Source organism: Myxine glutinosa, chromosome 6 (assembly GCF_964187855.1).
Source record: "Myxine glutinosa chromosome 6, kmMyxGlut1.1, whole genome shotgun sequence".
Classification (NCBI taxonomy): Eukaryota; Metazoa; Chordata; class Myxini; order Myxiniformes; family Myxinidae; genus Myxine; species Myxine glutinosa.
In genome coordinates, this window is record NC_136266.1 from 129,554,078 (window position 1) to 129,571,683 (window position 17,606).

Below are 17,606 nucleotides of genomic sequence, written 5' to 3' on the forward strand. Positions count from 1 at the left end.
CTCTCCCACTCTCATTTTTTCCCCCCTTTTGTTTATCCTCAGGGCCCAGTGAATATGCTGAAGATATCCAATGTTCGAACACCTCCCAAGCCTTTCTTCTGAGTCTGGTCTTGTTTGATGGGTGAGACCAGGTGGTTTGGGAAGTGTGTGTGTGTGTGTGTGTGCGTGTGTGTGTGTGTGCGTGTGCGCGCGCTTTGGAACATTGTGTAATAAGCTTTTGTTTTTCTGCTTCATATGTCGTACTTTTGAGATAGGACAAGCTTCCACCTTAGCTTGGCTTGAGCAACACCCACAAACAATAACCCACTTTGAACCAGTGTTGTTGTGCATCCTTTGAAAATTGCAAAAATAACGTATTCTGTGACCTTTTGCTCCCGATTGAGTGACAGGCTTGTAAGCCACATCCGGCCATTGTTGTACTCATTGTTAAACTCAGTCAATGGGATTGAAATAAACCAGATTTGTTTCCTGTTATCTCACACAGTAATATAGAACATACTTATATATGTGAACATGCGGTTTGTTTTTTCCATTTATCTTGGTGTGTGCGTGCGTGCGTGTCATTTTGGGGGTCTGGAATCGAGCAAGAATTTTTTTTTTTTCCCATCATTGCCCTACTTTAGATTTTCTAATTGTGTCCTTGTCATCTTACCTCCTGGCCCACACTTATTACATGGACTCTCATCTCCTTTCTCCTTCCAGCAGTGTCAGAATGTAAAGGACATTACTGCCAGAATACATGACAAAGGGTTTGACATGCAGCCTGCACAAACCGTCGCGCAGAGCGGCGGATGGTTGGGTGGGGCGCTTGAGAATACGGTTGCTCACACCGATCCTTTGTCTGGATTCCTTGCTCGGGATATGCATGATGCATGCTTTTAAGAATGCACTCACTGGCAGAAGAATCGGCAACATGGAATGCACAATAATTTTTATTCTCAACAAAACAAGACTGATAGACTGGGAAAGACAAATAACCACACCGGTTACCATAACAAGGGTATAGCATTGGACAACTGGTAATATAATACTAGTTCTATTAAACTTGTTGGTTTTACTCCAAAAAATCATCCAAGCTGCAGAATTGTTTTGCTGAGAACCCATGGAAGGTGGGTGTTGACACAGATGACAAAACTGTTCACAGCTCATTAACGATGCTGTCAGCATCCCGCTTGCTGTCTAGTAGTCCCCTTACCCCCTCTTCATCTCATCTCTGTTGCTTGTTACCACAACAACCAGTACTCACTTCCTGGTCTTATAATTTGTAATTCAATCAAGCTTTTATCCGGGTGTCCTGCTGACCGCTTCCTCCACCACAACTCCAATGTGATGTACTTCTGTTCTTTGCTATGCGCTCCCGGTTGAGCGATTCAAAGGAGTCTTGTTGTTCACTAAGGCATACGTTATTACGTTCATGAGAAATGCCGCCATAGTCTCCCAAGTCTTCAACATACAAATTTGGTTCTATTTATTCTTTGGCAGTTTTATTCCCATTTTGTTTCATTTTTACTGTAAGAAGGAAACCATAACCCGGCAAGACATTTCGAAATGCATCTGAAAGTTCCACATTAGTAGAATGGAACGATGATGAAGTTTGCACAATACACGAGGGAACATAAACTGTACAGCAAAATGTACCCAGCTTGAAGTTTGAGGACATTTGTGAGCTTCCAAACTTCATCCAGGACTCTTCCAGGTATTCCTTTGCCAAAAAATAAATAAAAATCGTCCCTTTCGGCCAATCCTTACTTATCTATTTATTTATTTGAACAAAATTTATCACAGTTGCACAAGAATAATTTAATATGTAGAACAAAACTATGAACAACATTGAAATTACATTTACAAGCACACAAAGGGACAAAAAAGAAAAGTAAGAGGTGTCAAAAACTGCGCCAGTGCCTCCTGCTGCTCCAAGCAAGTTCCCTACTCCACAGAATAAACCTTTGGCTTTGAATCAAATCAAACCTCTCATTCATGGCCACCCTTGGGACAGTCGTCTTACCATGAACTTTGACTTTGGCAAAATTTGCTCACAAAGTCTTTATTAGTTTTTACTGCAACATCTGCAGTCATTGTTATTATCAGCACAGAGTTGTTCCAACTATGTCGGGATTGTCCACACACTCGGGAGTTTCTTCCCCAGGACTACCACCAACTGCTCCGTGGTCCAGGCCACACACTTCTGATGTCTGTGGCCTGTGATATCGCAGTCTTCCATTACAGTACAGGGACTCAGACGTGGGTGATTCCTGATGGGCTTGCTGGGTTGGAGTGGTTATTGGGGATTTATCAAGTGAGAGGGGATAGGATTGAGAAACTGGCTGTTCAGGTGGCAAAGGGCCTTCTGCGGTCTCCAAAATGGTTGGCAGGCTGCCTTGTTTGGGGCAACGTTTTCTGAGACCCAGCAGCAATGGTTGTGGTAAAGAAAATATGTCTACATTGTTTCCAACATCAAGCCACTCAAGCGCAGGGAATCTGCCGGGTTCCTTGAGACAGTCTGCTAGGTCCCTCAACACGGTGCGTGTGAGCCGGTTTCCGTTGAGGGCAAGTCCTGCGAGGCACGGCAGTGCAGAGAGTGCCGGCAGTAACAACCGCAGTCCTTCATCGTTCAGTTCTGTGAAACTAAGCTCGATGGCAGTGAGTAGACCTTCTGCACTGTTGCCACCCTCCTCACCAGTGATCGTTGCTTTCCGTACCAGGAAAGCACATAGGCGCTCAATGTCACACCACATCAGCGGAACGCCTGACAGTGCCAACGTCCCACTGTCGACCTCTGCAATGGCATTCTTGAGGCTGTGGGAATAAACAGGTACAAAGGAAGTCATGCATATCTCAACATAATCTATTATTTAGTGCTGTGCTGTGATAGGACGGTCTGGTACTGTACCGTAAGTATGCACAGTTGGCACTATGCCTCCCCCATACTTAACGTCATTAAATTAAACAGTATTGTCATTAAATGAAGATATCTTGTTCAATCCTAGCTCTGATACTTCCACAATTGAGTGTTTCACATCAAAGTGATGTTTGGATGATATTGATATTGATATTGATATTGATGATATTGGATAAAGCAGGGTGACACACAAAGTAGGATTTCATTCTTTTATATCTGATGGTTCCGTTTCTGGTGATTTTAAGGTTCATGGAGGAGCTTTGTATGTAGGTATACATGTACAATTCACATGAAGGTCATTGGCGCAGTTGCATACAACTTCCTTAACCTTAAGGAAAGATCCCCCTTAAGGTTTGCTATAATTCTTAGCTAAGGATTTCCTTAAGTGCTGTTGCACAAACAACCCTTAAAGATAAGGATTCCCTTGAAGTTAAGGAAATTCTTAGGAGCTGTTGCTATTCCAGGCAACTAATCAGGTTAGGGATAGGAAGAGATGTCCGAAAATAAGAACACGTAATTTTAAATGATGCTTGTTATACAGTCATGGCCAAAAATATTGGCACCTTTGCACTTTTTTCAAATAACTCACAATTTTCTCTAAAAATAAGTTGAAATTGACAAAAGTATTTGGTCTCTACAATTCTTTATTTCACTGTTAATATTGCAGAACCTTTGTTTTTGATTCAGAACTTAATATATTCTTTTAAATCAGAAAATAAAAAGAAATGGCCTTGACTTAATTTTTGACAGCCTAGACTTAATATTTGGTAGCACAGCCTTTGGACAAAATAACTGCAGTCAAGCGCTTCCTATAGCCATGGATGAGCTTCCGACACCTCTCCATTGGCAGTTTGGCCCACTCTTCTTGAGCAAACTGCTCCAGTTCTCCCACATTTGAAGGGTGCCTTCTCCCAACTGCTGTTTTCAGATCTCCCCACAGGTGTTCAATGGGATTTAGATCTGGACTCGTTGCTGGCCACTTCCGAACAATCCAGCGTTTTGGCTTGACCCATTCCTGGGTGCTTTTTGAAGTGTGTTTGGGGTCATTGCCCTGCTGCAAGACCCATGACCTTCGACGGAGACCCAGCTTTCTGACACTAGGTTGAACATTGAGCTCCAAAATACCTTGGTAATCTCTTGATTTCATGATGCCATGCACACATTCAAGGCACCCAGTTTTAGAGGCAGCACAGCAACTACAAATCATCACTGAACCTCCTCCATGTTTGACTGTAGGAAAGGTGTTATTTTCTTTGAAGGCTTCATTTTCTTTTCTATAAACATAGAGATGATGCGCTTTACCAAAAAGCTCTAATTTGGTCTCATCTGTCCACAGGACATTCTCCCAGAAGGATTTGGGCTTGTTCAGGTGTGTTTTGGAAAGCTCCAGTCGGGCTTTCTTACGTCTCTCTCTCAGCAGTGGGGTCCTACCATTGAACCGCTTTTTATTGAGTTGGCGACGAATAGTGCGAGTTGAAACTGTCGTACCTTGTGTATGAAGGTCAGTTTTAATCTGTTTGGTAGTTGATCGAGGTGCTTTCTCCACCATTTGAACAATCCTTCGCTGCAATCTTCAATCAAGTTTTCTCTTGCGGCCACATCCAGGGAGGTTGGCTACAGTGCCATGGACTATAAACGTCCTGATAACATTGTTTACGGTGGACACAGGAACATCAATGTCTCTGGAGATGGACTTGTAGCCTTGAGATTGTCCATGCTTGGCTACAATCTTGTGTCTGACCATCTCAGACAATTCTCTGGTTTTCTTTCTTTTCTCCATGCTCATTGGGGTACACACAGTGACACAAAACAGCAAAATGACTCCTTTACTCTATTCAAACTGGTTGAATGAGTGATTTTTATATTGCAGGCACCTGCAACTCACCACAGCACAGGTGAGTTTAATTCGAAAGTAAAAGAGAATCACCTGCTTGAAATCTAATTATTTCTAACAACTTCTAAAAGGTGCCAATAATATTGTCCGAGCCATTTTAGGATTTCTGTGTGGAATAATCTAAGATATAGTATTTTTTGCACCTTTTTTTTGTTTTGTTCCACTGCAAACCAAAGAAATGCATATGTTGATACCAAAATATTTTTTTATTTGAACAATTTTCTGGAAGAAATGGTGTATTATTTTTTTAAAGCGCAAGGGTGCCAATATTTTTGGCCACGACTATGTTGCATGGGGAACACATGCTTGCGGATGAAGGAGGAATAAAATGATTCTAGTGTAAAATTCATTCGATTCTCATTGAGAATTTTATTACTTCTGCCACCAAAGGTGGGGGGGAGTTTGTGGCTCAGTTGCATAAATCATCCTTAAGGGAAAAGTTGAGGATTTCCTTAACTTTTCCCTTCAGGACATCCTTAAGTTGAGGCTGGTGGAATATACGAATAATCCTTAACTTTGTCTTTAAATCCTCCCTTAAAGATAAGGGAGCATCCCACCATCCTTAACCATGAACCTTTGACTTTCCAAATGAAGATCTTCATGGAAATTGGTCATGAAGAGGACGATTTTAGTAGTGTGACGTCAGAGACTGATATAATTCAGTTGTGGACTGAATACTTCCACAATTTTCACTCTTTCATGACCACCAGAATATTCTGCTTGTCGTTCACTTTTATAACTTCACACTTTCACCATTCTCGGAAAGTTTCCAAACATTTACTGCGCATATTACACTTTCAAAATAAAATGGTAAATCAGAATTAAATGAATTTTACACAAGAATAATTTTATTCCTCCTTCATCTGCAAGAACGTGTTCCCCATGCAGCGTATAACAAGCATGTACGTATGTAGCAATATAACAAGCGTCATTTAAAATCGCATGTTCATTACGTGCTCTTGCTTTTCGACAAACATCCTATTCCTAATTCGATTGGTTGCCTGACATAGCAATGGCTCCTAAGGATTTCCTTCATGCTAAGTAAATCCTTAGCTGAGAATTTCCTTCATTTTAAGGAAATCCTTAGATGAGGATTTCCTAAGGGATGTTTATGCAACAGCACTTAAGAAAATCCTTAGCTAAGGGAAACCTTAAGGGAAATCATTCCTTAACCCATAAAGCATGTGGAGCCAGGATCATGCTCAATACGTGTATGCAAATGAGTATTAACTGACGTCAACCCAAACAAGGAATCATGACCTTTCTTACAATGTATAATACCCGGGTAACTTGTGAAAGGTTGCTTCTAATTGGTGGAGAAAAGCCAATGACAGGGGGGATGGCTCCCTTAATTTTAAGGGAGGATTTAAGGGAAACTTTAAGGATATTCATGTAAGCAACCATCCTCAACTTAAGGATCTCCTTAAGGGAAAAGTTATGGAAATCCTTAACTTTTACCTTAAGGATGCTTTATGCAACAGGGCCAAAGACATTAGCGATGTCAACATTACTTTTACATGCACCCCAATGGTATGAGCAGACAGTGGTCAAACCAACACGATATATGGGAGTTGGACCTGGGATTTCAACATCATGAGTGAAGTGCTTAGACGTGAACACCAAAGATCAATCCATCCCTTTACGACAGTGGCTCCCAACCTTTTCTATGTCCCACACCCCAAGGAAATATTTGATTAATGTTCGCACCCCCGACAAAAGTAATATCACATTTGAAGATGAAGAAGTCAAATTTTTGAACCACAAATTGAACCACATACAATACTGTGGGTGAACAAATTGAACTAAAAAAAAATAAGATTTTAACAGTGCATGAAATGCAAATATAAATTGAGCAATTAGATTATAATTTATTCAGAAAAAAAATGAAACAGTAAAATCAATCCCCATTGTGAACATAAAATTCAATGACTTCTATATTTTTGAACCACAAATTGAACCACATACAATACTGCGGGTGAACAAATTGAACTAAAAAATAAGATTTTAACTCAGTGCATGAAATGCAAATATAAATTGAGCAATTAGATTCTAATTTATTCAGAAAAAAAATGAAACTAAAATCAATCCCAATTGTGAACATAAAATTCAATGACTTCTATATTTTTGAACCACATACAATACTGCGGGTGAACAAATTGAACTAAAAAAATAAGATTTTAACTCGGTGCATGAAATGCAAATATAAATTGAGCAATTAGATTTTAATTTACACAGTAAAAACTTGAAACGGTAAAATCAATCCCAATTGTGAACATCTATCTATAATTCCAGCAATCTCTGTGTGTCTGTGTGTCTGTGTGTCTGTGTGTCTGTGTGTCTGTGTGTCTGTGTGTTTGTCTGTGACCGCTGTTTCTCGACAACCACGGGTCCGATATACTTGAAACTTGCCAGGTATATTGCTGGGGACCCGAGGATGTGCCTTTTCAAGGTTTGAAATTAATCGGACAAGTACCTACCGAGCTATGTCCAAAAAACGCTTCAACCAATCAGAGAGCAGCGAGCTATCACGTGTGCCGAACCGTTAATGCAATGCAAGCGTTAATGCGTTAATGCAAGGCTTTTCTTTTTTTCCCTCTTCTCTTTCTACTTTTCCTTGCGATTAAATTGCAAACAGCCAAAATACGTTGGCGCTAATTGAATAATTGGCCATTAACACTAAAATAATCGTAACTGCGATATGCCAACTTCCGGACAGTGCAGCCTTCCATGTTGTTGTTGTTTGCAGCAGCTGTTTGCAGCAAGGCAAGGCTTTTCTTTTTTTCCCTCTTCTCTTTCTACTTTTCCTTGCGATTAAATTGCAAAAAGCCAAAATACGTTGGCGCTAATTGAATAATTGGGCATTATGTTTTACAACTAATAAAAACGAATTTGCGATTCATTCGCTTTCCTGCGCGTTTGTGTACGCGATGGCGATTTCTTTACCAAACTCCGGAAGCCGTTCGCTTTGGACCGAACCATTGCATGTAAATAGAGGGGGGGGGATTGTCACCACTCGCAAGCCGTTCGCTTTGGACCAAACCATTTCATGTAAATAGGGGGGGGGATATAATTTTAGATATATATATAGTACGGGCATGCCCTAGTAAAATTAAATGACCTCTTTGTTCCTGCTTCTCTTTCATGATTTTGTCAAAACGTGGAACTTTCTTGCTCACTGCGATCTGCAGGTCTGCCTGTGGATTCAGGCGATTCCTAGATTTTGTCTTGATTGACAAAAGAGAACTGAATCCAGATTCACACAAGTATGTCGTTGCAAATGGAATGAGGACACGGAGTGCTTTTCCACCAAGTCTTGGGAACATATCCAGTGCTGCACACCAAAACTCCTCCAAAGTCTTGCTTTCAAATTGCATTTCAAGAGCTCGATTTGTCCGCAAATCAATAAGATCTTCCTTCAGTTCTTCATAATTTGACATTTTCTCCATATTGGAGGAATATGGATTCATGATCCATTCTTCTGAAATCTTCAGGTCTCCAGCAGTAAAATATCCATCAAACGATTCTGACAGCATTTCCAAATGAGCCACAATTTCTTCACGCACAGTAGGAGTTATGGATCCAGCATCATCAACCATCTCTTCAAGTGAAGGAAAATTTGACATTGCCTCTTTCCATCCTTTGACGCCAAAGACGTAACTTTTCTTTGAAGGCATTCAACTTTTCACAAGCCTTCAATATGTTTATCCCTTTTCCTTGAAGAGAAACACTCAGGTCATTCATACGAGTGAAAATGTCAGCTAAGTAAGCCAGCATTTGGGCGAATTGCTGTGATTCCCATGCCCCAACCAGATCACATTCACGCTCTTCCAGAAAAACTTTGATTTCTTCCCGCAGTTCAAAGAAGTGGGTTAAAGCTTGTCCTCATGACAACCAACGGACTTCTGTGTCGAAAAGCAAAACTGAATGCTCACTTCCCAGATCTTCACAAAATGATTTGAAGATGCGATGGTTCAAAGCTCGCCCCCTGATCCAGTTGATGATCTTCACACAAATATCAAGGACTTTCTTCAAATTTGGAGGCAATGTTTTTGATGCCAAAGCATGCCGATGAAGAAAACAATGGGTAACTTGCAAGTCTGGAATCTCCTTTTTCATCAATGCAGAAAAGCCAGATTTATTTCCAAGCATTGCAGGTGCCCCGTCAGTGCACACAGAACCAATGACTTTGATATCTAAATCGTGTTTGGCAAAGAAGTCTTTCACCAGCTGCATCACATCCTTTGCAGTTGTGCTTGATTTCAAATCTTCACAAAACAGGAAATCTTCCTTCACTGCACCATCATTGACATACCTCACTAATGTGATGAGTTGACAACAACTGGAGACATCAGTTGACTCATCCAACTGAATAGAGATTTTAAGAGGACTAGCTCTGATATCTGAGATGACTTGGTCCAAAATATCTTCACTCAAATCACTGATTCGGTTGTGAATGACATTATTTGATAGGGGCACCTGTTCAAAAAATTTTCTTGCTTCTTTGCCCAGGATAGTTGTTGCCATTTCCAGTGCACATGACTTGAGATCTTCTGCAATTGTATGGGGCTTCTTGGATTTGGCCACTACATATGCCACTTGGTATGAAGCAAAGTAGTGGTTTTTCAACAGAAATGAAACCCAACTTTGGAAGAGTTCCTACAGAATCAAAACGAGCTCTTTTGATTTTCAATGACCCAACATCATGTCCTTCAACATCAGCTCCACCATGCTTGTTCTTGAAGTGCTCTTGAAGCTTGGATGGTTTCAGATTTTATTTGGAAAACACAACGCTACAAAGAGTGCACTGGGGTTTTTAGAGAGAGAGAAAGAGAAAGAGAAAAAAGAAAAAAGACTGGGGGGGGGGGGGGGGGTTTGAACCCAGCATAGGCATTTGCTCTCTTCTCTGAAACTACACAACCGTCATCGTCCATGATGTACCAAAGTTTGTTAACGACATTTAAAAATATCGGGGTCTCAGGGGGGGTTTGAGTGACTGTTCCCTCCTGATCCAGGTGAGCTTCAGGACCCACGGTCCTATTTTTTTTAATGTAATGCAGTAACGTTGGCTGATTTACAAGCACATGGAAGATGGCTTAAAGCAAATGATAAGGTGAAAAGGGCAGAGAGAGGAAGTGCAAGAGCAGCAGAGCAGGTTTTCAGGACACATGAATTGATACTGTCTGGTCCACCGTCAGTCAAGGGTTGACAGAACCTTCTCCACCTTCTCAGGTGCAAAAGATACAGAGTCCAGGAGCAGTTGCGTATGACAGGGAAGGGTGGTACAAAGAGTGAGTGGTTGGGGACACAAGATTTGGAAGCAAGCACTGAATTGAGGAATTTGGCCTTCTCACATGTGGAGTCGGCTGTGGTGCCATTTGAGAGGGAGCATACTTCAGAGACAGACATAACAAGGTGCCACCAGGTTTCAGAGGAGGGAGCCTGTCTTGACATGAGAGGACTGCTTACAGTCCTTGCATGTCAGCTTGAGTTAACTACCAGACTAAGGCACTCTCTGACAATAGCCAGAGAGATGTTAACTCTCACAAGCACCATCAGATGAACCTATTGGGACAGAAGAAGAACAGGAGACTCATGGATCACATTTGTAGGAAAATTCATCATTACCAAGTCCAGAAGGGAGGACATGACATTGGGAAAAATCATTGTTGGAAAGTTCAGTGATTGGATAAGGCCCATATTTGCCTTTCACTCTTGATTTGTGCCCTATTGCTTACCTTACAGGCAAGCACTTTGAAATCCAAAACATTCAGATTAATGATGAAAAACATTCAGAAGAAGATTGTTGACCAACTGGTGTCCCTTTAAGTTGACATAGCTACAGATTCCAACTCAATCCAGTCAAAATTACCAATAAAAAGGCAACTGAAATTTATTTTAGAATGGAAACTAATGATTTGTTTTCTCCTCCTAACATGTAGTCAATGTGGTTGGTGGATGCACAGATTGCACCCGAGAGCATCTAACAATGCCAAAGTCTCTGGAGTCCTGAAGCGGGGCCTGGACCAAACGCTTTGTCTCTTCGCGCTCATCGCACCTGGGAGAGTATGGACCCATTCCCTTGATTTCTGGACCCTCCCCCATCTCCTCCCCCTTCAAAAAAACTCTGGATCTGCCCCTGCACTCCAACCTTTGTTGAGAAAAAGATAAATAAAGGAGCACAAGGCAAAGGCCCAAACAAAAATGGTGGCACTAATGGAGAGGTTTATCAATTTAAAAGGAATATTGTAACAGAAGGTCGACTTCATTAAGGTATTTGCAGACTTGCACTTAAAATCCGCTTATCCAACCATTTGAGTTAACCTCAGCTTTGAAAGAAGGCGGATGATTGGGTCTGCAGGAAGAGATTTATAGCGGAGCTTGACATTGGAGTAGTGGACGGGGCTAGCGACCCACTCACCTTGGAACGATCTATTCTGAGTTTGATTCCCGACCTGTCTATCCTTCAGGTACTTCACAGGCATAATGTTGCATTATAGAGTACACGGTCCTCAGATTGAACGTTATGCTGATTGTCACATCCGCGATCCACTTTTCATCGCTGGTAGAGGTTTATCCCATGGTACAGTTTTTTTTTTGTATACCAAGTCGAGGCTCATGTAAGAGCTAACAGAACATGTAATATAGGGAACAGGGAGACAAGAGGGGAGAGAGAGGGAAGCACAACAACAGTAGAGAACAGGGACATCGGGAGATCTGTGAAAGGGAAAGGGCTGGGGCGGGGTACACGGGATAAACAAATGGACACTACTGGGACTTTCAGGAAAGAAAACGGAATTTGACGGAGGTAGATTTGGGGTGGATTAACAGAGGTAGAAAATATCAAAAGTTTTGGATGGGGGTAGATGGTGGTGAATAGCTGTTTTGAAGACCTGGAGGGAGGAGTGGGATTGAAGAGAGTGAGGGAGTTTGTTCTAGAGGTGGGAACAAAGAGGAATGAAAGAGTGAAGGTGAGCAGAGAGCCTTGATTTTGGCGGTTTCACCAGAACAGGGTTGCTGGCAGTTCTTGTGTGACCTGAAGGAACATTTTGGGGACAGAGCAGGGGTGGCAAGGCCAGAGAGGAGTCGGTAGAAAACAGAAAGACCACCGACCTGCCTGCGGTGAGAGAGTGAAAGGCCCTCAGAATCAGAAGTAAGCCGAGCTGGGTGTGAGGCAGGAGCACCTGCCCAAAGGGAAGAGCAGTCAGTATTCCATCAAGCTGTGGATGAAAGCTTTGTATGTGGTGACAAGCTCAGTAGTACTCCCAAGAAAGGACTTTGCATGACGGAGGACTAAACAGAGTATTCGTCCTTTACCACGTGGTTTCCAGCTAGCATCGTACATTATTCCCAGCGCCTGTGTGCATTTCCTTATGCCATCGGAATGGAAGTAATGAATGTTCTTGACTTTAAAACTTTCTTTTTCAGAGGAGAATGTTTTCGGCTCCATTTTTGTCATTCAGTCAGACTTGTTGAGTAAACAAATCCCAAAGTAAACTATAGAGTTCATAGAACACCTTATCCTGCACAGTCTTGTGAAAAAAGGACAAGGGCGGGCTTTACAGGTGGCAAAATTGAATGGTCGAGACGACATAAAATGCCGTAATATTTTGTCCAAGCAACTACTGCTAAACGGGAGGTTTTTGTAAATGTCAAGAAGGCAATTTGTGTTATACAGTGTTGAAGTATGTAATTAGATTGAAAGAAACAGCTTTTAAAGGTTGTAGAAAAAGCTTTTTCCAGATGTTTACCACCATTGTTGCAGCATCTTTTATACTGCCCTTTTTAGCATGCCACATTAGTTCTTTGTGCCTGTTTTTTGTGTCCTTTATAACATGCTTAACTCTTAGATGCAGTGATTGGCCCTCGGAGGCCCAACGGATGTATTCGTGTAATGTATTTTTTTTTTAATGATTTTTTTTCTTCTTTCATATCCTTTTTAAATCCAAGTCAATGCTCATGGATGTGTATTTGCTCAGAAAATGTGAATCATTGATCCTATTAGTTGGAAGAATCCCATAGAAGTAATGAATCTTTTTCTTTTTTTTTGCAAAAAAACTTTTTGTTGGTCTTTCAACTTTTTTTCTGTAAAAGGTTGAGGCTCATGGAGGAGTATTTGCTCAAAAAATATGATTCACTAATCCTTTTATTTAGAATGTATATGTCCACAACTGTCAAAAATCCTACACCTATGCAGCCATTGGGCCTCGGAGGCCCCACGAATGTATTTGTGTAAAGTTTTAAAATTTTCATATATTTTTGTCACTGAATTATTTGTAACCAAGTTATAGGAGCATATAATGAGGCTCATATCAAGAAAATGCCCCAGGCCTGCATTCATGTCTGATTTTCGGGTTATAAGTTAAGAATGAAGATTTTCCCACGAGCCTGAATGAATTTTTTTTTAATGTCACTGAATTTTGTGTAACAACATGAAAGTCGGTGAAAATGAGGCTCATTCCAAAAACAAATTGTACAACATAGTTTTTGCAACAAAAAAAACCTTGTTATTCTCCGAGGCCCAATCACTGCATCCAAGGGTTAAGAACAGTGAGCTTCCTGTTTGGAATGATTCTTAATTTTTTGACTGGCAGACAGAGTAAAAAAAAATTACGTCACTCCTCTCTGATCATGTGCAATCGGGACGCATTCAGAGCCAAAGTATTGCTAAACTGCAGGACCATGTTCCGATACATGTGCAAAATATTGAAATTCAATTTGAATTAAGTTGTTCCTCGATCATAAACTGACGGACAGACAGACAGACAAAGTGAACCAATATTACTTAACCCCGAATTTCGCTTTGTGCACGCGGGGTAACAACTCTTATGTTATCCGTACCATGGTACCACGACCTCCAAGGTTATCGTTAGACCCTCTTGCATCCTATTTAAAACATGCTGTATATGAAAAGAATCCTCCGAACTGTGGGGAATACAGTAATTGGAAGCTGAGGAACACGAATGCACACAAAAAAAGGAAACAACTCGAATCCTGAAGGTAATTATCTCGTTACAAATTGCTTTTCCCAGACGGAAATAATCCTGTAGTCTCCATGGCATTTAAATGCCCCTCCCAAGTGGCCTAAACAAAGTTGAGGTGTTGAAGGAAGACAAACGGCCTGGTTCTTGAGATCGTTAACATATTGACTATATTCCAGATTGCTGATCGCATATCGTGAAAATGATTTTGAAATCAAATAAATAAATTATGTTGTTTTGTTCATCTACAAATGCCCTCGATACATGGTGAGTAGCATACCTGAATGTTTGGCTTGGTGGTGGCACCACCTCAAGGTTGCTCTTTCAAGAATGTGGCTGCACAGAGTGTATTCTCCGAAGCGTGGTTGCCTTCATTATTTTGTTATCAAGTTGAAAACTGATTTTTTTTTTTTTTTTGAGGGTATAACTGTTATGAGCCTGAGCTTCAAGTGGCCTTTTCGATGTGACTTCAAGAAATGGAAGCCCCAGTAGGTCCACAATCTCCCGACTGCATGCTCGAAAGGCCATGTCGCATTGGGTGGAGGGGTAGCTTTCGCAGTTGTGATTTTACTCGGATCTATGTTATTGCTTTGACTGCATGTCAAACTGCATGACTGCAAAACTGCAAACTGCAAAACTGCATGTCAAACTGCAAAACATGACTGCAGCACACACTCAAGCTGCTGGGTGTGTGCTGATCGGATGGTGATAGGATAAGCGAGGTGCAATAAGTGGTGAGGAAACATGACCCTGGAGGCCATTCATCTTGTGCACTTAAGAAATCAACTGTTGAGCCATTGGTCCTCTGAGGAATCCGTTCGGTTCAAAACGCTTCACGGGAAGGCTGCCTGTTATCGACGTAGTTATCCACAAGCAATCCTCCCTGCCAATAAACAGCAATCATCATGTACCAATGTACCATGCCCTATGTAGAGCATTGCTGCTGCCCAAGCTGTTACGGAATTATAATTGTGGACGGGTCGCTCCTGCACAATAAGTCAGGGCAGGAAATTTCAATTTGGCCAGGGTGCCAGGGCAATAGCTCACCCACTCTTCGAGAAATACACTGTGGGATCTTCAACGTCCACCAACTAATGCTGGCAGACGGGATGCCCAGTTCAACCTCCAACTAATGCTGGCAGATGGGATGCCCAGTTCAACCTCCAACTAATGCTGGCAGACGGGATGCCTAGTTCAACCTCCAACTAATGCTGACAGACGGGATGCCCAGTTCAACCTTCATCCGATGGATGGCACACATATTGATGGATCACCCTGCCTGTGAAACACCAGGATGACAGTTTATAGCTGGGTCGTGATTCGAACCCAGGCGATCAAGCTTTGAGGCGAGTGTGCGTACGTCTAGGCCGCCCTACCAGCCCAAGCAGCTAACGGTAGAGATAAAGAGGAAACTGCTTTGATTGACACAACTGCTACGTGGGGTAGGGTAGCGATGGATTTTGTGGCCTGGGCTAACTTTGCACCTCGACACTCGTTGGAGTTAACCATTGACTCGGGACTCTACAATTGTCGACTAGTGCCTCGCTTGGCCACTGGGGGCCGTTAACGACTGAAAGTCAGAGATAGATTACAGCTTCTGCGTTGGTATTTGGCGGTGACACGAGTGTTGTTGATGGTTGTGCTCCAGCCTTACTCCATTACCGGCGTTATCGCTTTAAATCCTAGATGCTTTTTATCCATACCAGGTTTGTAGGATTGCCATGAGCCACTGCCGTTCAGCAGCTAAGCCTAAGCTGTCAACGTGATGAAGCTTTAAACTCTAGGCCGTGCCTGGAATTCAATCGCAGTTTGTACAAAAGGGTCACCGAGAGATAGGAAAGAAATAACTGGTAATAGCAAAGATTGTGACGTCTATCGGATGGTCCATGAAGTTGGGATCCGTCTATGAGTATTGGGCACTGGTGGATTCCAATATTTTGTTTTTGCAAAGAGGAAGCGATAATTGTTGCTGGACACCCTGGGCAAGTTCCAAGTTCCTGCCCTGACAACTGCTGGGAAGGCAATGGAAAACCACATAATGTAATCCTGACAATGAGACTTTCAGCAGCAAAGGATCTACCCCAGGCAGACCACTATGGAGAGTACACAATAGACAAACCAACAAAATATTTGAGAACCTGGGATTCCAGCATCAGGAACGTGATGAAAGATGATGCAATACCCTCTCCTCTGGCGAGGGTAACTAGTACGGCACTCGGAAGAGCACACACATCCAGATGGGAATATCAAATGAAACAAGAAAAAGAGCAATCAGAGATTGCAAACCCTCGCCAGGATGTATCTTCAGTGGTTTTTAAGGCTTTTGTGTTAAAACAAATATGGCGGTCGAACCACGTGACCGATGTTTTTTTCTAAACAAATTTATTCCTAGATTATGCTCAAGAAATTTCATCTTGATCGGATGAAGTTTTGTACTTGTCGAATTATGACGTCATAATGGAGGCACCGATGACATCATCATTAACATATTTTATTCCCCATGGAGAGTTCTTTACAATGAGCCATGTCTTAATTTTTTCTATTCATCACTTTCAGAGATATAGAGGTGCAAAGTTTTCGATTTTTCCAAGATGGTGGCCGAAGCACGTGACCTATGACGTCATAATTATTTTAAAATTATACAAGTGGAGTTGCACCGATGGTGAAAATTTCCTGTCAATCGGACCAATGGTTGCATTGAAAATCATATTTATTCTGTGCGGACAAACAGACAAACAAACAAACGGACTCAAATGCAATACCCTCTCCTCTGGCGAGGGTAACTAGTACGGCACTCGGAAGAGCACACACATCCTCCAGGCTGAACAGCTTACATTTTGTATCCCATTCATAGGCCAATCTGGATTCGGATCTTCACCAAAATCGAATCAGTTCATCCTTGTCACACGCCCAACCTGTCCACCAAGTTTCGTCCGAATCCGTCCACAACATTTTGAGATATGCTGCTCACAAACAAACAGGGGTGAATACATAACCTCCGTCCACCTTCGTCCGTCCACCTTTGGTGGCGGAGGTAATGATTTTGTAAAATAAAATGATGATTTGAATTTTTTGATATTGGTAAAAGACACCATTTTTACGAGTGTGTGAGACAATCTCAGACATTGCATTTATTCTTATTGAGGGTAATCATCATCAATGGAGCAGACTCCATACAGAGTACCATGTGGTACCGAACCAGTCTCTTGCCAAGGATTATATTTGGGTGGTTTGATTATGGTTGGGGGTTTGTTGTTGACTTCCCAGAAATCAAGTCACTTGGCAGGAATGTGTAATGTATTCAGGATGCTGGTGATAGCTTGACTACCCTTCATGAAGGACAACGCGGGATCTTTCGCGTCCACCCGAGGGACGGCTCAAACATTGATGCCTCCCTCGCCCTGCCTGCAAAACACCAGGATGACAATGTGTAGCTGGGGATCAGGAGTCAACCCCAGGCCAGACGGCTCAGAGACGAGTGCGGCTCAGACTTCTTAAAGATGAGGTCTTTTGTGAAAATACTAATGTACAAGAGGCTGAAATGCAACCTGGCCGAGCTCACAGAGGCAATTCAAGTTGCTCTTCCATAAAACATAGTTATCTAAACCTAAAAGCCTGCAAACCTACAGGATCAACTTCTTCTTTTTTTAAGGAGCAGACATATATGTTTGGGAATTTTTTTTTGCATGCAGCCAACAGGTAAAGCCTTGTTTTGAAGGATGGACTTGAAATGGCCCCATCCATAATGCATCTGTCCCTTGAACACGTGAACGAATGGATCAAAACACGATTGGAATTGTGAGTCAGAGCTGGTGGTGCGTGCAGCTCATTCATA

The 17,606-nt window shown here is 42.0% G+C and overlaps 2 protein-coding genes across 3 annotated transcripts in view; one reads left to right on the top strand and one right to left on the bottom strand.

Moving 5' to 3' along the window:
* The window catches only part of LOC137429450 (inactive peptidyl-prolyl cis-trans isomerase FKBP6-like), a 103,319-nt gene extending 103,174 nt beyond the window's left edge, over positions 1–145 (top strand). Inside the window, exon 12 of the mRNA XM_078781071.1 lies at positions 43–145. Coding sequence (XP_078637197.1) covers positions 43–102 — 60 coding nt within the window. The 3' untranslated portion in view covers positions 103–145. The remainder of the gene's footprint in view (positions 1–42) is intronic.
* A 774-nt stretch (positions 146–919) lies between these two features.
* LOC137430292 (leucine-rich repeat-containing protein 75A-like) overlaps positions 920–17,606 on the bottom strand; it is a 97,185-nt gene continuing 80,498 nt past the window's right edge. For both annotated transcript variants that reach the window (XM_068121064.2, XM_068121066.2), the window contains exon 4: positions 920–2,796. In XM_068121064.2, coding sequence (XP_067977165.1) covers positions 2,085–2,796 — 712 coding nt within the window. In that variant the 3' untranslated portion in view covers positions 920–2,084. The remainder of the gene's footprint in view (positions 2,797–17,606) is intronic.